Source organism: Sinohyriopsis cumingii, chromosome 2, assembly GCF_028554795.1.
Source record: "Sinohyriopsis cumingii isolate HCF-2022 chromosome 2, ASM2855479v2, whole genome shotgun sequence".
NCBI lineage: Eukaryota > Metazoa > Mollusca > Bivalvia > Unionida > Unionidae > Sinohyriopsis > Sinohyriopsis cumingii.
The window spans coordinates 97,811,321-97,833,336 of NC_142962.1; the positions used below are offsets into that span (position 1 = coordinate 97,811,321).

General features: G+C 34.4%; 1 protein-coding gene across 2 annotated transcripts in view; it reads left to right on the top strand.

The window, feature by feature from the left end:
* Window positions 1-22,016, top strand: part of LOC149805447 (uncharacterized) — an 88,152-nt gene that overhangs the window by 45,664 nt on the left and 20,472 nt on the right. Inside the window, exons 8-12 of one of the 2 annotated variants that reach the window (XM_089950038.1) lie at window positions 207-332; window positions 3,592-3,733; window positions 4,433-4,599; window positions 9,478-11,407; window positions 16,276-16,347. In XM_089950038.1, the coding sequence (XP_089806164.1) occupies window positions 207-332; window positions 3,592-3,733; window positions 4,433-4,599; window positions 9,478-11,407; window positions 16,276-16,347 (2,437 nt within the window). The remainder of the gene's footprint in view (window positions 1-206; window positions 333-3,591; window positions 3,734-4,432; window positions 4,600-9,477; window positions 11,408-16,275; window positions 16,348-22,016) is intronic. The other variant, XM_089950039.1, reaches the window with a different exon arrangement.

Sequence of the window (22,016 nt, forward strand, 5' to 3'; positions counted from 1 at the left end):
GTCATTTCTGGTGAGTAAGCTGAATATGTTATATTTTACAGCAGTTTTTGTCATACTAATTACTCTGGGAAAAAGTTATTTTTCATTCCATATTCATGCAGTATGTAATATTACATAGTATAACCCCCCCCCAACTGATTGTTACTGTTTTGGGGATAAAATTGTATGAGAACAAATGATACAGAAGTTTGCTTTTTCCTTTACAGGATGTTGGAACGGCTCATGTTTTTGATGGGATCTTTGAACAGAATGTAGGAGAAGGTCTCCAGACTCTAGTCTTATGGAACAACCAGATAACTTTCCAGGCCATGGCATCAGTCAACAAGGCTCTGGTAAGGAAAAGGATTCAGCTTTATTTGGAAGGAAACCTCACCATTCAGAAGTCTTGTGATAATATTTTAGGTTCATGTTTTACACTTCAAGATGCTTTTGAGATGACATACACAAAGACACATCCAGACATGCAGTTGCAGTGAACCAGTCTTTTATAGAAAGCTTATAAGAACATTTATATGGATTAATTGCAATGGAAAAATGTTTTTCAGAGCTCATGTTATTTGTTTATTTTACTTTAGCATGTGCAGAATGAGGTTAAACAAAGGTAGCATCAGCAGCCTACAAATTGATGCAGGGATTTTGTGTTATTATCTTGCAAAGGCAAAATGTTTCAGTTACAGTGTCTTTTATTCTTATAATTTCAGAAGATAATCATTTTAATGTTTTTTCATTCCTAAAAGCATCAGTAAATTGTCTTCAGAAAAAGTGAGAAAAGTTTCTGGTTATACAGTTAATAATCATCTGAGGTATTAGGTATGAGTATACCTAGTTTTCCAGTAAATTCTTTCAGAATGATTTCGCATGTTCAGGGATCACCCAGTTGCCAATGGTCATCACCACAATTTCTAGGGGTCAATAGGATATGGGTATAGAGTCAGCCTAGGCCCCCACTGGGGTCCAAACTTGGATGAAGGAGCTCTTTAAGCCCTTCAGAATCAATTTCCTAGCAGCTTTATTTCAAAAACAGTGTTCCAGCTAAAGCAAGATAGAGAGACTTCCATACCTGTACCTCTGCCTTTCTGTCTTTTTTAACTGCAAATTTAAATTAGTTTTAATGTCAGTAATACATAACCTATTGGTATTGCATAGCTTACCTAGCCTGGAATGGAATTGTTCTCATTTGTCTAATAAGATTTCATCCTCCACTAGAGAATTTTATAAAGAATGCAGAACATAACACAGACACAGTTTGACACCCAGGCTTGGGCACATTTGCTACGCTACTATTGTTTTTTCTGGATGCCATACGTATAGCATTGTATGCAACATTGCTCTGTTGAATTTTTTGCCTTTGATTCTGGTCTAAATGTGCATCTTGCATTATAATATCAGTAATAACCTGTTGCTATTTCATACATTTTTCTTTTCTGGATGGAAAATACCTTTGAACATTTGTTGAGAATTCATCCTCCCATAGGGTGATTCCAGAGAGTAGTCGGTAGCTTCTCGCCTTTGTACTAATTCTCACTCATTATTGTTCAGTGTTTGTCTTTAAGACAGATTTAATCAAATCTTTCTTGGAAATTGCTTTTGCTTTGAGTTTTTGTTCATGAATTGAGCTTCTCCATTTGCTTGCATAGTTGTTTTTGGTATTAAAATACCTTCAGATTAAGTACTGTTACAGTTTGGAATTAGCAATCTGTCAGATTATTTGCATTCTTGGTCACATTTTTCATAACCTTGCATTTATTTTACCAACCCACATATGGGGTTTTCAGATATGTTTATTCTCACTATTAGCTTACCTATTTTCTATGTGGATCGTATAAATAATGGTCAGGTGAGCTTATCAGTCCCTGGCTGACAGGGATCTTTCTTTTCATTCATGAAGATTAAAGTCCATAAAGTCTAACTTATTACTACCTCATGGGCCTCTCTAACTTGTTCATCATTGGAGGGTTATAAAGGCTATGTTTTGGGGGTCACACACAACCTTTTCTCCAGTAGTGGACATTCCTACAGTACAGGTGAGTATTTTCTTGTTTATATCAGTTCTTGAGGTCATCAGTCTCCACCAGCAAATTCAGCAATGCAATACTAGCAGGTAAAGTATATCGGATATTAAATGTATTTGGTTGAGAGGATAAAATGAACTAAATTTAATGATGTAATACTTACCTGTTGGTATTGCTAGAGTCCCTCCACCCACCTAATCGTTAAAGAAAGATGAGTACTGCAGTACATACTCTAATGTGTTGGACAGTAGACTGGGTCCGTGTTATGTTCTGGATTCCGTCCAGACTTCTCAGTAGAGGTTTATCCATGAGATGATGAATTTTTAATAGATGGATGTGGGTAATTCCTTCCTTGAATAGGTAAGTTATGAAATACCAATAGGTATATATTACATCATTAAAATTAATTTTACCACCCCCCTAAAAATACGTCTTTATATATGATTTGTGATTTTCCATACTAATGGGCAGTCCTTGGTTATTTGAGTGCTACAATTTAACAAGACCTTGAGGCTCTTACCGAGCATTTGTCCAGGGTACATGATTGTTGTAACTTAACAAAACCTGGGAGCTCTACTAAGCTTACATGCATTATAAGATTACAAAGGAGTACTCATAATAAACAAAGAAAATTTCTTATCAGCATCCCACTTAAATTAGGTAACCTTATAGAAAACTTTAAAACAGTTCCTTTGTTAAAAATAAATATATTTTGGAAGTCCAAGGTGGTAAATGTATTATCGTAACTCTACATTACATTAAACAATAACTCCAATATATTTTCTGGACATTTCATTGAACATTTGATGTTGAAGATGAAGTCAGTATCCTGGTATAGGTTTCAGTTAAGCAATTATTTATCAAGGTTGATCTTTTGGTTTAAAGAAACTTAACATGTTCAGTTTGTACATTTTATTGTCTGTAAAAAAAGGTCAGTTCTGTTTTACATGTCTAGCGTAGATTACAATGTATTAAAATTTACTTAAATTAGTTAAAGTGTCCATGCAGTTATAATTATGAACAAATCACACTTCTGATAAGTTATTGAGATAGTCCCCACATTTAACTTGACAGGCAATGTAGTTTCTGCCCATTATCTATGGTCCATCTTAATCAGCGATTTTGTTTTCTTGGGTTTTAATGGAACATTTAAACCAGTATTGGCTTTTTCATGCCAAAGATATGGGAGCTAAGAGCTTTTACCAAGGGACACATTGAGGGAGTTAGCCAGGTCTAGCCTGGGCAGGTATTGAACCCACAAACTTGGATTACATTCAACCAACTGAGCTACTGTGGCTTAAGGAATGTTTATGATGGTACTGAGTTTGAAGATAAGAAGGGAAAATTAAAATTATATTGATTTGCTTTTTAATCTGTATCCCAAGAAAATCTGAGGAACTCTTGTTGATGGAGACAGTTTGATATACTCATGGACATCATTGGTATGGGAGTGGGATGCAGGAAAGGTTAAAGTTTATTTACATGTAAATTTTGCTCACCATTTTTATATATGGTCACAGTGGAAGAGTTGTTGTAGTTGAAACATAATCAGATGAATATAAATTCTTTTTTCTTTTAGTATATTACAGAGAAACTGGAGACACTGAACTTTGGGCACAATCCTCTCACCAATGAAGGAATTCATGTGTTAAAGGATGGACTGTTGAAAAATAAATCCCTTATAAGACTTGGTCTGGCAGGGACAAAAATTACTTGTGAAGGTATGTATTACATTTTAACAATTGCATACTGAAACTATTGAAATGTTTTCAAGGAAAGTGAGCATTATATTGGTGATTAGCGGGGGGCTAATCCTAGTAGCCGTTACAGTTACATGTATCCAGTATACAATTTTCATCTTGCACATCACTTACTTTTATCCATAATTTACTCGTGAGTTTAAAATTTATTTCTAGAAAATCATCCATATCACTGGAAACTCGAATAATACCTAAGTTTTAGTTAAATGTATAAAGTAACTAAGTAAAATAGCTATTATTTTCTAATTATTTGGTATGAACAACTGTAAGGTATATATATATGTATCTCAATTTTAATTCAAGCTTCTTAAAATATGATCCTATTGAGTTCTTTGGTTAAGTTTTACATGTTCGCATATTACTTGCAGCCTTCCAAATAAGTATAGTACTTAGTCAACTTAGGCCTTATAAAAATATTCTCATATAATTGACAGAGAGAAAAGCATACTTGATTTTTGGTGGATCTTTAAAATTGTTCACAATTATGCTGTTATAACAATCTCTCAGGGACCAATTTAAAAAGTGTTTATTTTAAAACCCAATTTCTTTCTAAAGGGGGAATATGCATAGGTTTTATATTCCATGGACTACATTAATTCTGATCTCATCATAAAAGAGCATTGATATAAATGGACTTGATTCTCTCTTTTTGTACTGCAGGTGCTGTAGCATTGGCAGAGGTGATAGCAGATAATCCTAACCTACAGAGAGTTGATTTACAGGAGAATGACATAAAAACAGCAGGTCTGATGGCCCTTTCTTTAGCCCTCAAGGTCAATGAGAACTTGACACGACTTGACTTTGACAGGGAGACAAAAAAAGAATCTGTAAGTATACAACAACTTGACATTAGACATAATATTCTTATTCTTTGTTTTTATTAGCTGTCATTTCCGTTCTGTCAACACATTTCTTGTAGATTGAAGATGTTTAACTATCACAGCATCAGCATTGGCATATAGAAGCATATATGTATGCATAATCTCATTGCATTTTAGCAATTCTGTCTTCCTGTGCTCTTGATTTAATAGCACCTACTAATCTAGACATGGGCAGCTTCCCTCAGGGCGCAGGCCAGAAAGCGATTTTTATTCTGTACATAATGCCAAACAGTGCCTTCAACAAACCATAACTCAGGAACTACAAGTAATACCAGTAAGAATCTAAAGTGTACACTCACTGGTTGCAGACAAGCTTGTCTGCATCAATTAGTCTCAGTCAAATCTGTGCTACAAATGAAAAAGAAAAAGAAATGGTCTTTTCCTCCCTCTCAGAGATACCTCCAATATTTCAGTGGCCGCCACCATTATAAGGTTTGTTGTGATGGAATATTTGGACTGCCAGAGAGCTTAGTTGTCTTTCATAGGAAGTATCTTTCCTTCATGAGAAGCAAAGGTTATGAGGTTAGGGCTATTGATGCATCTTAAGTCTTTCTTAATCATTCTTCACTGGATTGTATCATACAAGTCACCCTCTGGCAGTCTCGATCCATGTTCTCATTATTCTAACTTCATTTGTTGTCACACTGTAATGAATGCATTTACACGTTAGGCCTGATTCTGTCAGTCCAGCAAGTTTGCAGTAGAGCATCCTGCTGGAAATAGATTATATTTTCACTCTGACACAGTTGCATAGCAAGAAATTCTGCCCCTTAATTCTGGGTCCCTTCCCAATAACCATTTCCTAGGCATGGGGATTGGATGGGCAGTTGCAATGCCACACCTCCGACAGCCAGTCAAGTGGCCATAGCCACTATTTGGACTGGAATAGTATTACTGCTATTAAAATGTAGTTTTTTGAATTGTAAAATAAATTTTAAGTATGTCATGTCAGTCTTGATCCAAGTTGAAGAAGGACGATATTCCAAATGATGGAAGTGACTAGGCTGTGCTCAACATTTTAACATTTTGCACAGGGTTAGAATTTTATAGAAGATTTTCCCAGGTTTTACTCACAGGTTATCCTGGTTATTCTAAAAAATGCCCATTATTTGATATATTAAAAATAACTTTAATTCCTGATAATTTGGTATATGATTGATGGGTGTAATTTGGGTATAGATTATACAGTGTGGCCTTTAAATGTGCCAAATGACTGCTTGTTTTGCTGGTCATTTTTATATTCAAGACTTCAGCGATAAATTGGAATAAAGAAAAACTACCAATTACTTTTATTTAGAGTTTTATATATTTTTCACTCATATATTTTGCTTTCAGAAGATAGGGTTGTCTGTGGTGTCAAAATTCACTTTCCCTATTTTGATAACTGCTAAAGTGACTGTAATTTGGACATTATTTCTCAGGCACATGGGAGCAACATTGCAATTAGTAGTCGCTGCATTGTTTCCCTAATACCAAATATAAAGAAATGTAAGTCGTAGTATATGGAAGTGGCATAGAGGGTGGGTCAATATTCTCTTCATTGTACTGGTTCCAAATGCACACAACTTCACATTGTACCAATTTCGGTTCAGCCATTCGTAATAACTGTAAAGTGTAATCCAAGTCATCGTACTGAGACTGAATTTTGTTAAAGGCCTCCAATTAGGTATCAGATATTTATTATATTATTAAAACTAAGTTGAGCCCCCAAAACTACATTATTGTGTGACTAAAGTATGTCATAAGCTAGTTAAAATTGTTGATGACAAAAAGTTAATATATTTGAGTGGTATTATATACATCCAGGCTATATGAAGTTGTTAGTTATTGTGTTCCTGATGTCTGTACAACCTACGGACAACTTACTTTAACAGTGTTCTCTCTTGATCTCGATCTTGATTGATTGATCGATACATCGGTATCATGGATACTTTATTTTTGCCATCACAACAGTCAAGGACAAGATCTGAATTGCACAATAAATAAGGTTTGCAATGACTGCCGGAGACTGCCACTCCAAAGCAACCCACTACTGAATTTTCAAAGGGTGCCTATTATTATTTTGAAAACTTTTTGAACTGCAAATAACTTGAAAAAGTATTCTTGCTCAAGGCTTTATTTCTGATCAGCTTTACTGCATCAGATTTGGTATGTGGTTGTTGTTGTTGTAGGGTTTAATGCTATTTTTTGGCACAAGATGGGCTATATATGGCAGCCAGTATAAATGGTGGAGGAAGAATCCTGGAAAACCCCAGGAAGATCCACCGACCCACAAGAAGTTACTGGCAAGCTTTCTCACGTATCCACGTTTTAACTTAGCTGAGCCTGAGACTCGAACCTATGCAGACAGAGGTGAGATGGCAGTGATCCAGAATGGTGAGTGCTTTAGACCACTCTGCAGCTTGTGGACCCGATTTGGTATGTAAGTTTCTTTCATGAAAATCTTGGATAATTCAGTTATTGGGACATGTATTAATGGGGGGGATCAAGCATCTGATTGGTTGAGCTTGTGAACTTTTGAACACTCTAGAGAACATAATTCTGATTCAGTTTAGTATGCAAGCTTATGTCATCAAGATCACAGAAGTGTTTCATTGTGAGTTGATCTTACATCTAATTGGCTGAGTTTGTGAATGTTCCAGAGGTCACATTTCTGGTCAAAGACTTGATCAGATTTAGTAGGGAAGTATGGAAGCTTATATCATAAAGACTTAGCATGAGTTTGATTATGAGTGACATCCATGCATATTAATGAAGGGATCTTGCATCTGCTTGGTTGAGCAATCTGATTAAAATTAGATCTCCGCTGCCCTACATGAAGATCTGATGATGACCACTTAGGGGTCATGTTCTGGTGACCTTTGAATTATCTAGTGGAAATGCAGCTTTCAAAAATCTGAAATTGAATCAAATTGTTCAGCACACATTCATGCTTTTTATCAACACTGCTGTCTCCAAATGCAAAGATAGAAGATTTCATCTGTTTGGCTGATAAAATTAGCAATTATGGTAATAACATAGTTTGCCAGAATATGACCCCTAAGCCATTGCTGTCAGATCTTCATGTATAACAGATCTGATTTTAATCATATTGCTTAGTTAAGCTTCTGAACACAAAAGAGGCCATATTTCTGATTATATTTTGATCAGACATGGTATTTAAGCTTGTATTATCAAAACCTTGGGCGAGTTCCATTGGGAACAAGATCCAAACATATTAATGAGGTATGCTTGCATTGGCAGAGCTTTTGAATGTTAAGTAAGTGTGTGTGTTTTTAAAGCAGGATCTATGATCAGTTTTAAGCTATATCAGAGAGTAATCACCAGGGCAAGGATAGAATGCTTGTTATATCAATGACTTGTCCTTTTTTTGTCAAAAAAGTGATATATATGTACATACATGATCTGTGAAAGAAGATAAATGACACATGTTATGTATATTTTTGATTTAATTATATCTGATTTAATATATATTTATTTCAAATTAATTTCTTTGTCAGTTTAAATTTTTTTATTTTTTTCATTACATTATATTGTAACGTAAATTTATTCACTAGAGATGATGTTTTTTTTTTGAAAATAGTTTGACCTTGACTGTTAGTTTATAAACACCAGGTGTTGATCTAAATCCTGACCTTGTTTTAGAATTTGTAGCAACCTTCATAAACATGCTCTTTTTTATTTTAAAATGATTGGTTATTTCCAAGGTCATGATGGGACTTTGTTCTTAAGATATAAACAATTTTTTTTCACTTTTTATTTCCTAGAGTAAAAATAATTGGTTTTCATCAGGGTAACACTGGGTAAATGTGATTTGTAACAAGTACTTGCTCTATAAACTTCCAGAAGATGATCACGTGACCATTGTTTACATTTTAGAAATCCCATATAACCCATGTTTTGGAGAATTAATATCAGTAGAAGCTGGGCTGTTAAACTATTAGTTGTATGTTGTGCTCCTTTGGAGTTATTTCAGATTACTTGGTTTGGAGTTATTTCAAATTGATTGGATTTAAAAGGATTAATTTTATTTTTCTGTAAAATATGTGTGATCGTGTAATATTGTGGAACAAGGACAGTTTTTTTTACTAAAAATTTATTCAGCTATCAGAAACTGGAGTGATAATTTTTATTTCTGCAAGGAACTGTAAACTTCAACACTACAGATTGCAGCAAACATCATCATCTTCCATCTTGGATTCTTTGTTGGGTTTTGAACATGAAATCAGTAGAACATTTTGTTATTAGGACTACTAAAATTTTATTCTCGGATTATTTTTGGATTTTATTCTATAAAATCATAAGTTCATATTTTTTAAATTTTACAGAATTTTTCCAGGGAAATAACTTATTGTATTTTTCCAAAGCTTGTTGTTTTCACTCTTTCTTGTGTTACTGTTTATTCGAGCCTAAACAAGTGACATAAGACACAATAACACTGAGAAGAATAATAGGTAATGTAGCAACTAGGTAACTCTAGCAACCAACCTTTTATTTTCCCTCATCATTATCAATGCAAGTTGATTTACATTCACAAACTTATATATCCAGCAGAACAATGAGAGGCCAACTTGGGCCTCATGTTATAAAGAAGTGAGGAAATGTTTTTTGTTCATTATTCAGACAATGAAATAGTTAAATTAAGATGCAAAAAATCATGTATTTACAAAAACTACATTTCTGATCAATTAATTGAAAACATTTGCGATGTTCAAACTATGCTGAGTTTCCCAAATTACAGAATTCAATTGTGTTTAATAGTATAATGCAGTGTACATTCCCAAAATATTAGGTACATAATTTGATTCTTTTTTTCATAATTAGGGAGTGAAGGACTATGCAGAGCAGCAAAAGAGGCTTCAGCAAGACATCAATGAGTATTTAGATAGAAATCGCAAGTTATTTTACAAGAGAGCTCAAGTAAAGAAACAGCTTGAGGAATGTAAAGAGGAAAACACAGAGAGACAAGAGAGACCTGATCTACAAAATAACAATGAATTTAATGAAGTAGAAGCATCACTCTACATTCCAACAATAGATTCAATTCGGCGACCAGCTGTTCTTTTTTCCCCAGACCTGTCAGGTGCTGACTTTTCTCCTGAGTACATGCTTGATTCACCTGTTGTTGAAAGTGTTCTGCCAGATTCAGGGCCAGATTTCAATCTTTTGAATCCTAGGGTAGATGCAATAGATTCAGTACATACATGTGTACCAAAAACTCCAGAAAAGACTTCTCCCATCTCCCCCCCTGTACCAGAGCTCCTCAGTCCGCAATATATTCCAACAGTTAAAGCCAAAAAATTGTTCTCAGTAACAAGAGTGGAAAGCTCCCAGTATCTGCCTGTCACAACATCTGTTTCTTCTGCAGGGCTAAATACTTTCATCTCACATCCAGGACTTGCTTCTTCTTCAATATTTACCACAGGCCCAGATCTGCTTAGTCCACAGTGTATCCCAAAGGCTAAACCTAAAAAATTGTTCTCTGTTACAAAAGTGGAGAGTACTCTTTCACCTGTTAATCATTTTTCTCCAATCCCATCTATACCCCATCCAAGTTCTTTAGATATAGTATCAGTCACTGAGCCATCATTACATTTACCAACTCTAGTCCCCCAAGTAGTGTCTCCTCTTTGTATGGACACCACTTCTTCCCATATAGTGAACGATTTTGCAAGTCCTGTCTACACAGAAGCAAATGAGATAAAGGAAAAACTTGCTGCTGAAACTATAGAGATGTATACAAGGGAGATAATTGACACTGCAGAAGGAAATGTTTCTCTGCGAGCTCGAATACCAAACCAATTTTCAGGGGTGGAAAGTTTTTCTGGATCACAGACATCACTCAAGAGTGGGAATAAAATCTTTGGAACGGTGGATCATTATGAATCAGATATACAGTGTGGAGATAAAGATAGTGTTGTGAATGAAATAACAGAAGTAACCCATGAACCGAGTCTGAGCATTAACTCACAGGCCAGTGACTCATATTTGAGTTCAGAAAATAATTTAGCAAGACATGAGATCTGCCATAATACTGATAGAGAAGATAGCAGTGGCAAATTGTGTTCAGATAATGATGGTGTTATTAGTGGCTCTGATAGTATATTTATTCAGAAAACATTCAAGGGGACTTTAGAAGGTGTTGAAAGAGTGAAAGGAAGTGATGTTTGTGTTGTGGAAAGTTCCAGAGGTAGTGGTGATGAATGGCTCACTGCAGAACTTGATAAGGCAAAAAAAATTTACGATGTGGATAAAACCTTTGAAATGGAAACCAAAATAGAAAAAACTTTAGGCAACATTCCAAATGCAGACATTTTACAAGATCTAGAAGATGAAGTTGCATGTAAAACAGTCAGTAACAATAATAAAATAATTTATGCTGATAACCCTGTATCCTCAGATTCACATTCTCAGGAGACAAGTCAGAGTTTGAATGAATTGTCTCCATTGGATGAGCTGGAGGAAGATTACTCTTCAGGCACATCAGGAAATCCAGATGTGCTTGCAAATGCAGATATTAGTGACTTGGATCAATGGAACACTATAGATACAACAGATCTTTTAGTTGGAGTGGGTTGTGGTACAGATGGAGAGGGTGGTGGTGCTCAATTGGGGAAGGATAAACCAGATTTTTTCACTAGTCTGACTATGAATGGATTGAAGCAGGAACTTGCCAATTTAATTGATGATGTAGATGTAGATGGCGGAGCTTCAGTTAACTCGGCTTCTAACTTAACATCTCCAGCAGCAGACGGTAAGAAAACTCTACACTTCAGTATTTAGTATAGTATAACCTTGTGACCATTGCCCATCTGTCCATAAACACTTGCATGATTAACACTGTAGAGGCCAGATTTTTTTTATTAGATTTGATTGGCCTTGTGCCCATTGCCCATCTGTCCTTAAACATTTGCATGTGAAAAGTAGTGGCTTCATTTCAGTTCATATTTTGATGAGGTTTGGTATGTAAGCTTATATCAAGATCTTGTGCAGGTTTAATTATGAGCAACATATATTAATGTGGTGATCTACATCAGATTTCCTCAGCTTGTGAACATTCTAGTCGGATCTTGAGTACACCAATATTAATAGACAGTGTAGCAGTTACTTGCTTTAAGCCATTCTTTTCCCACTGCAGTTTTAATACATGTCTGAATTTGGGTTCACAAGTGGATGTATGTGAATTACCATAATGAGAGATAGAAGGCCAAATTGGGCTTCTCTTTTTTCATTGTTGCATGATTTTTTCCCCTAAAATATGTACTATACTTGTTAAATTGCTTGAATGTGTATATCAGGCAGTTTGTCATAATGATTGATGTAAATAATATGTGAACTTTCATTTTGACAATTCAGATGAGGGCACAAATAGCATGAAGTCGGACAAAAATAAGTGGATCTCAGCAGAAACTTTAAATTTTCCTTAAAATTTGAATTATAAAGCAGAATTAGCTTGCCATAACATTTGGTTTACATTATCAGAAACAGGTGACTGTCAGAAACATCAGAAACAAGTTACTTTGTAAATTTTCTTATATATTAAACAAGAAAATAATCAATAATTTTCTGTAAAACATGTCATATCATCTGTAAAGTCCAGCACAAAAATAAGTTTTTCTTGAAAATTTCCTCGTTGTCTTATAATGTTTTGGATGTAATTTGACAATTTAAAGAGTTACAAGATAATCATTTCTTATATCATTCATTTTGAGAAAAGGAGAAACTACATGGATATCAATGTTCAGATTATGGTTAAGTGATCAAACTCAGTGATAGTAACTTTGTATTTTGCAGTGTTCACAAGATATCCCGTCAGATTATAATAAACACTATCAGTACCAAACCAGGGATTACAATGCCCAGTTTATTTAATTTCTTGCTTAAGCTCTGCGTCACTATTTATTAGCATTGTCCAATATTTAATGAGATAGTTAGGATTATGGTATACTATTTTTATAGCAGTAGTACATTATTTGCTATCATTGTGTTGTTACCTCTCTTCCTGGTGCTGGTCCCCAGTTCACAGTGAATATTCACTCCTCCAGTTAGTAATTGCAGGTCTAGAACAAAAACAAAATGATCCAATTTTGATTCCTTGGTTATTAAGTAGTCTTTTGGGGGTATCTACTGCCATTCATTTTTGTGTTGTAACTGATATTTTCTCCCCAGTCCTTGTATACTTTTTAACACACTTGGCTGTAATACCAGGTGAATTTATGGTATGGCCCTGCATCCAATTGCAATATGGGTTTATATTTTCAAAATCTCAGAAAAGTTTGATTATGAGTGAGATTCATACATATTGGTTTACCTATGTTACCATTTCTGGAAGCTGTATTTCTGATCTGATTTTGATAATTATGGTCTCAGATTTGTTCAGTATTGAGCAAGATCCACAATATTAATGAGGTGATCTTGCATCTAATTTGTTTCCACTCTGAAGGCAACATTTGTTCAAACTTGAAATATGTGCTTATATCATTAGGATCTCAGACAAGCTTGATAAAGAGCGATATATATATATATATATATATATATATATATATATATATATATATATATATATATATATATTGTTATATATACTAATTAGGTAATCTTGCATCCAATTAGCTGATTTTGTTATGCCTCTAGAAGCCATATTTCTGATTTGATTTTGATGAAGTTGAATGGGCTTATGCAGTCAAGATCTTGGATGAGTTTGATTGTGATTTGAAATCCATGTATGTTAATGAGGTAATCTTGCATCTGCCTTTGTATAGTTTTGTTAATCATGATCAGTGCACATTTGCAGGTTAACACAAGTTATTTAAGTAATTAGATAATGGAAATATATATATTATAAAACATCATGTTGTTGAGTTATACTGATATCTTTCTTTTTTCAGTGGAATAAAATATGCCCATGCAATCATGGTTCACTTTCTGTAAATGGATGGAATTGGAAAAATGAATTTAAAAAAAAATCTATTAATTACCAGCCAAGCCAATTAGCATAAAACTGGAAGCACCCCTGTTTTCTTAGGCCTTGTAGACAATTTGACAACTAAGTGCTCCAAACTTTCCATTCTACTCTACATTTTAACAATATGTAGTAATTCATTTTCATGAGCATGCAAATGTCAGTTGACTAGTGAGCGATTACAGGCCCAGTCGGACCTCCTGTAGTTTGTATAATTACGTCCCTTTTTGTTAATTTTTTTTCTTCTTCAGAACCTTACTGGTAAAGCAGTGCATGTTTATGTTTTAGTTTGCCTTGGCAAATTTTGTTGCACAATAAAAGAAGGTCATTGGCTTCATTTCCATGACCATCCACCTCTTTCAAGATCCACAGTTCCACCAGTCCTGTCTGGTATCCATAAGGGAAGAGGTGTACACCAATGCAAAGAAGAGTCCAGTTGAGAGGATGATGGACATTAATCTGGGATTTTATTCTCAAATCTTCCTGGTTCAAAATAATAGGTTAAAGTTTTGACTCATAGGTCTTTTCCCTACCAAACAAATTTCTTAGTATAGAGCAGTTCAAGATGAAGACATCCACCTCATTCAGGAATGCCATAAAGTTGTATGACAGGATGGTCTCTTTAGATCTCTAGGATGTCTGCGTTCACATCCCCATCTTCCAAAATTCTTGTGGGTTTTGTCTAGATCAGAATACCTTTAAATTTAGAGATTCTTCAGCCTTCAGCCCCAGAGCCGGATGTGTATAATAGTGGTTTTACTCAATGTCTGTAGAGGTTGCCCATCATCCAGTATTCAAGTACTACTTTAAATTTAATGTCCTCAGATTTTCCCTTCTGTTGGACATGTCATACTGTAGGAAGACAGAGACTTGTCTGGAAATAATCAACAACACAGGCAAGTCAGATCTGATCTCTTCTTACAGTTTCATTTATGTGAAGATGAATGTCCTTGCCTGGGTTCCTCACATGTCTGTCAGAGGAAAGTGTGTTGTCTGCTCTTCATCTCTCCCCAAGGGACTAGGAATGCAGCTACAGCAGATTTATTTCCCATAGGAAGACTTCATTTGGGTTCCTGTTGTTAGTAAACTGGAGACCACAGGGACTGTCTGCCTGCTTTGGTTCCCTTGGGATCCAAATCTAATTACCCTTGAATTGGTGATGAAATCAGGACTGGTTTCTGACGGGATTCCCAATACATTCCAAAACATCACTCCTTTCTGTACACCAACATCTCAGATTATGGTTGAGGTGCTCACCTGGAACCTGGTTTTGTGGTCTTAAGAAGAAATTTTACTTTATATCAGCAACCTAGATATGTATGCAATTTTTGGGGGTGAAAGGGTGATTTTTTTCAATACAAATTTAAGGGGGGTTTATACAAATATAATGATGTGTTAACCACATAAGATGTCATTGTGGCATAATTGTTAGAGACATGTTTCTTTTGCATACTTCATGTTCCATCTCTGTTTGGAGATCTGGAATCTATTCTTTTGGACAGTCTCCTTAGAGATAACTCTCACGATTCCACCATCTTCTGGCAAGAGATATTTTGATTGCCTCTGACAAGATTGGGTGGCCCTCACAGGATGGTCTCAACACGAGTTGGATGCAGACACATTTTAATCAGTTTACATCAGTGTTAGAGTTGTTTGTTTCAAGGCTGAACAAAAAGCTCACTCGTTAGATCTCACAAGTTCCAGAGTGATGACCTCTACATCATGGCTCATACCTGATAGCCACAATGGTTGTGGTTCATTGACCTTGACCTGTTGGTAGATGACTGCGGGGTATTACCATGGAGGATTTGCTTTTGCAGCACGGAAGGTCCTTTCTTCAAAACAATCCACAGATTCAACATCTTCATGCTGGGCAAATACAAAACAATCTATCTGCCAAGATTGGCTTTTGAGCATGGTTGCTAACTGCATCAACCATGCTGGGATGTGATCACTTCCAGAATTTACATTACAGAGTGGAAAATATGCTTTAATTGGTGTAGTAAGAAAGCATTGATCCCCATCAGGTCCCCATTAACTGCAATTGCAGATCTTATTTTTTTCCAAGGAGAAAGACTACTCACTATCCAGCATGAAGGGCTAGAGAGTATAATGCTCTCAAGATCTCTTGGAGGTCCACCCCTGAGATGGACCCCCATTATTCAAAAGTGATGAAGTACTGGTACTATCACATAGCAATTTGACTAAAAGACTTATGATGATATCTAATTGGTCCTAAATTAAAATTGTGGCAATCTTACATACTTTATTGCCGCCTCAGTGACTAATTTGAAAATCTTTTTATCACTCAGATATATTACAGTTGGATTCAACACTCAGCATTTAAATTGAAGAAATTGTTTTATCTCAAATTCCTAGACATTTTTTGGGGCCAGTAGATCTTTAACCCATTTGAGGACTCTTTGTTTTCTCTTAGCTATCAAAAATTTGAGTTTGCTCTTAGGTTGAAGAGTTACATGAATATGGAGTCGGGTCTGATGTGTCAATACATACTGCATTGACAAATCTGGGTTGAATCTATTTACTGTTTGGCAGGTGTTTGATGCAAGCAAATACGTTACATCACTTTCATAAACAAAATTATTCATGCTCTTATTCTTTGATACCTAAAATGTCTGCCATTGTCTTGTTCCATTTAGAAGAGTTTGAGAGAGAGCTGGAGGAAATATTGGAAACTATTCAAGCAGACATTGCTCTGCTTACATGTGGTTGTAAGTAATGGAAACCTTAAGCTTGATTTGTTCATGCATACATTTTTGAACCTTTTGACTATATTCTGGAATCACCCTTGCAGTGAATACCTTTGAGTTATCTGTATAAATAATAGATTTAAATAATGTAAACAGATAAGAAAAAAGATGACCTACATTTCCTAAAATTGACCACGTTTTCTTTTTTTTGTTTAATTTTCTTTTCATTTATTTCTAAAAATTGAGATGAACCATTCATTTCAATGAACTAACCATTAATTGCAACAGGCAGACTATAAGTTTTATCTATTAATTTCTGTAAATTCTATAATGATTGTTATTGCATCCAGTCAGACTGTGACAATTTGTACACCTGTATTTTTTTTTATTTGTTTAAGGTGAAACAATATTCAAATTAATATTTTTGAAGTTCATTTTTTAAATGTTATTATTTTTCAGTTGTAGATGATTGTCAAGTAATGAGTCATTTTGTCAGCTTACATATAATTTTAGTGGTTGATAAGAAACCACCGTTTGATAATTTCAGTCAAGTAATTAATTGCAAAATTCTACCTAGTATGCTGCTATTTTCTTTGGTCTCTTGAGATTGCTTCAGCTTCCCATTTTCACATGTGCACAACATGCATCCAGTAACACACAGCTTATATCCAGTTCTACTATCACATATTTGCCACAGCAGACTTGCATGTAACAGTTCACTTACGTAGAATGAAAAGCGTAGACTTTGATCTAATGGCGCATAATGTGATGTTATATTTGGTTCATAGCTGTTTGCTTGTCATACTGAGAACTCTCTCTTCATATCATGCCTCTTATTACAAATGATCATATTGCTTGCATTCATTGATCTCACTGATTGATCTTTTCCAGATATGCATGTTCATGCAAGAGACCCATTTTGGGGCCTTATATCAGGGTTGCATTCAGTAAAAATGTGTTACACTCTCAAAGGACAGTTTGTACTGCCTGCCTGCCCTGTCATAGAATTTTAAGCATGATGGACAAATGCTTTCATTCAATAGCATTCAATTTTTCAGGTTCTTCTGCTACCCTCTAGAAAGTAGAGGAAAGCTATTGTGCTACCCCCCAGTGTTGTTCATACAGATAAGACACGTATGTACAACCTCACATAATGTTAACTATTCCTTCTCTCTAATTCAATATCAGCAGTTTGGAATGGGTCTCATTGCAGATACCCCCTTGGGTGGGGGCCCAGGTGGTTTACTTTGTACATTCTTGGTTAAGGTTTTGCTTTGAGCAATGGTAATGCCAACTGTATAAATAGTTATAGCAGAGATCGGCGACGTATCATGTACATGTGTTATGCGTATCACATGATACACAAAAGTGAAAATGTAGGACAAATAATGACAGTGGCTGATAATAAATAGCATGTGTAAGTAAATACTAAACAATGGTATGGAACTGTATTTTAATTACTGCTTTTATCTTACAGCCATCAACAATGGAAAATGTATATCCATACACACACACACACACACACAGACACACACACACACACACACACACACATATATATATATATATATATATATATATATATATATATATATATATATAACACAGAAAAAATATATAAATATAATGAAGTAATTGACAGGATTCTCTGTTTTGATTTAGTCTATATTGAAGACAATTTTAATTATGTTTGTAGAACAGTTTGAAGAGTTAATCTACATGTATCATTTCAAAATAATAAAGTTGTATATTCTTTTAGTGATAATACCCTTGTACACACAAGAAGTTTCAAAACTGATGACAATGTAGAAATTTTTATCATTTAGTAAATAACATGCCATCCTGAAATATTCATGAATCATTTTACTTTTAAATGGAATGTCAAAATACCGTTTTGGGATCATTGTTTCCTTCTTTTTTTTATTGGCAACTACATCACTGCCATATTAGGTAGTTTGTGTCCCAGCATCACAAACAGGGGTTGCTCTATACATAATGGCCTCTTCTGGTATCTACAAAATGAATCAGAAGACATAAGTAATTATATTACATATCACAATTGAATTTTTTTCGAATGTGTGAGATTTATAAGTTTGTTTACTCATGTTTTTATTTTTACACTTAAAAAGAAATATCTGAATAAAGGTTCCTACATATTAAATAAGCAGCATTAAAGTCTAAATAGAAAATTAAATACTTATTGAGTTGCCAGGTAAAAAAAAAAAAAACATGTTTCAGCCAGATCTGGAAAGGTCATTTGTGTTAAAATCTCTTGTTCATTAAAAAAAATGAAGCTGTGTGCAACAAAACCAATGCTGATTATTTTTTTATATGCTGTGCCCGGTTAGTTCCTGATATACCATATATAGTCACATATAATCCCATTCATGTACAAGCTGACCCCTAAACTGAACAGGTATAAACACTGGAAAGTTCATGACCCGCATATAAGCCGACTTACAGACATCTGAAGATGTTCATGGTAAGTTCTAAATGCATTTATTTAGGCAAAGTTATGTTTTAAAAATTACATGTATACTTTTCTCGAGGTTGGCATGCATGAATAAAAAGAAATGGTATAAACTTGTTTGCAAAGTAATTTATTTATTTTTCTGTTTTCTTACTGTTTCTGCCTAATTTAAATTTGTGTATAATTTGATTGAATGATTACAAGAATTTAGCAATAGCGAGTTGCTGTAACACTACCTCTCCCTTTTGACTTGATTATTGTTTGTTTATGCATTATTGCGTTGGACATTTTATATCAGTGCACTGGTAATTACGTTTTTACTTTGCTTTGAAATTGTAAATACCTAACTCATTAAAATCTAATCGCAGTATGTGAGCACAATGAATAAAAACAATACGGTTTGATGCTAATACCTTAAAAGCAGAGTTGTAGTTTGCTTTGATGTAAACAACCTTACACCATACCTGTCAACTTTCATGCCAAGAAGGAGAAGAAAAAAATCCCGATTTAGGGGTTGCTCCATGCCTACCTCCCGATTTCATAATATCTTCTGATTTTTGCAGAGAACTCCCAATTACTACATTATGTCTTCGATTTTCATTTCTTCTAAATAAGAAAAGTCCTACATGTTCTGTTGTATCACCTGTGAATTATTGTTGTGATGAAATAATTACTATAAACAATTCGCTTTTTCACTAAATCGATTAATTTTAAACATTATTCACATAAATTAATGATTTTTTTTGCCTCTACACTCTACAATAATAAAAAATGAAAAAAATAAAAACAAAAAAGTAAACCACAACAATAAATGCTGGAACTCCATCTGCTATAGCACCATTCCCACAAAAGAAACTTATATGAGTGACCACTGGGCATTTTTATACCATATATACCAATGATAATTACCAGCGTTAAATTAAAAGAAGGAATGAAAATACATACTACGCAGCAAATGTGTCCTGAAAAACTAATTCCGAATACATGTTTTATAATAAACAATACTAAATGCTTTACGAGTTGACAGTAAGGGAATATGGTCGGATATACAAAGAGGGGAAAATAGTTGCCACATGTACGGTACCATGAGGCTGGCTATTTTGGTACCTTTAGTTAAAACAAATTGGGAATCCTTTATTTGGCAATCAATTGCTGGTGCTTGCATAACACATAATCGTCTAGAATATGGTTTCTTTGAATTACGGCAGAGGGCCAATTGTTTTCACAAAATAGTTGCATTGATAAGAATTAACTTTTAATTATTCATGCTGGCTTTCTTGCTTGTTTTTTTTTTAAAGACTAATATTTAGCTATTGTGCAGTTTGACCACAGCTGACCAGACTATGAAAATAGGGCATGCCAGAGGGAGAAACAGCGAGTCTTTTTGTGAAATTTACGCTTATTGGCCCAGGAGGATTGATTAATATTTAGTGAAAACAAGGTTTTACAAATGCCACGAAAAGCCTCCCGATTTTATTTCCCAATCTCTATTATTATATTCAGTCTCCCTACTTGGCTTTTGAAAAGTTAATAGGTATGCCTTTGCCTCCATTTTACAAAACTACATAGTATTTTGGAATAAAAGGCAATTACACATCAATGTATTTGTATAGTTACTGGTAAAAATTCCCTCTTATCACAAGCCAGTTTCAGGGTTTTAAAGATTAACTGGCCTGTACTTCTGTCGCAAAACAAGAAATTCGCCGACTATCAACATAGGAGATGCCGAAAGATCAAACTTTCCATTGTGTAGAAAGTTATGATATTTGTTCAGCTAAAACACAAAACTAAAATTGATTAATGGTGATCTTAGTTGAAAATTTTAGCCTTTATTATTACCACTCTTTGTGAACATGTAAATTTTGATGGTTACCTGCCTTGTACAATTAAAGGTGTGTACCTTTTTAAAAATATTACCTCAATTTGTAGGATCATTTATATCATTGAAAATGAGTAACTCATGAGCGTGTGATTCAGTGTAAATGAAACAGCTATTAAAGACTAGCTGAAATGTTATCTGGAAGAATGCAGTTTGGTTGAAACAATGAATAAAGCAAAATCTGCATGTAATATGTTTGGGAATAAGTAACGATTTAAGTGATGATATGCATGCTTTGCAATGTGTAAGTACAGTAAATTATAGTTCAGCATGGTCTCCTGGTAAATTCAACCGGCCCACGAATTATGAAGTCTTTTTTTACCTTTAATTAACTTCGTGTTGGAGAAATCAGAAAATATGCATCTGCAAAATAATAACAAAATCAATCACAGTACTGTGTAACAGTTTAATAATTGTTGGGTCACTGAAAGTTACTCTTTTTTTTTACATGCCTATGTCTTAGGACATGGAAAAAAATTATTTTTTCATGTCCCAAGATTTTTAGCCATTACAGTAGTCAACAAAAAGACTACCGGTAAAAACTGTCAAGTTTAGATATTGGCTCGTGGATATGCCGACCCCCCCCCCTTCTTCCAGGCCTTTATTTGTTCCTAAATTATTTGGCTTATATGCTAGTATATACTGTAAGTAAGGTAGTCTCAGTGTATCAGAACTTAAAACTAATGCACTGGATTTAACCAGAAATGTTGAAAACAGTATATGAGGAACTTAAGTATAGTAATGCACTAATTCCTTGGATATCAAAAAAGGGAAAATCCATGGTAAATACATCTTTTTTATGATTAAGTAACCAAGATGCATTCATAGCTAATTATTTTATACATATCAGTGAAATAAGTAGATTAATCAATTAATCAGTGCATATTTGAATAATGCAATGTTAAAACATATACCTTTTACCTTTTAATGGTGCAAAGCATCAGATTTGAACAAACATCTGCTATACTTGTTAATTTATCACATGGTTGCTTTCAATTTATTTGAAATTTCATTAGGATGCAAACAAAACTTGATTGAATAACTAGTACTGTCATGTATTGGGGTGTTCTTTTGGGCACTTGTTGCATAATTGGAATAATGTGTAGTCTGTCTTGACAAATATTATGAACACTCTGACATTTTTTGATTATTTTCTGTGTAGAAGAGTTTGGTTTGTCCATTCAAGAATGACAGAGGGCTGTTAAAGCTACTGGTCTTGTCACTTTTGAGGAGTTTACATAATTTTGGGCTCAAAATTATAAACGTTTAAACATGTTTTGAAAATTTGAAATGAATGTAGAAATGATTTCAAGACACACTATTTTATTCCAGTGCTTTTTA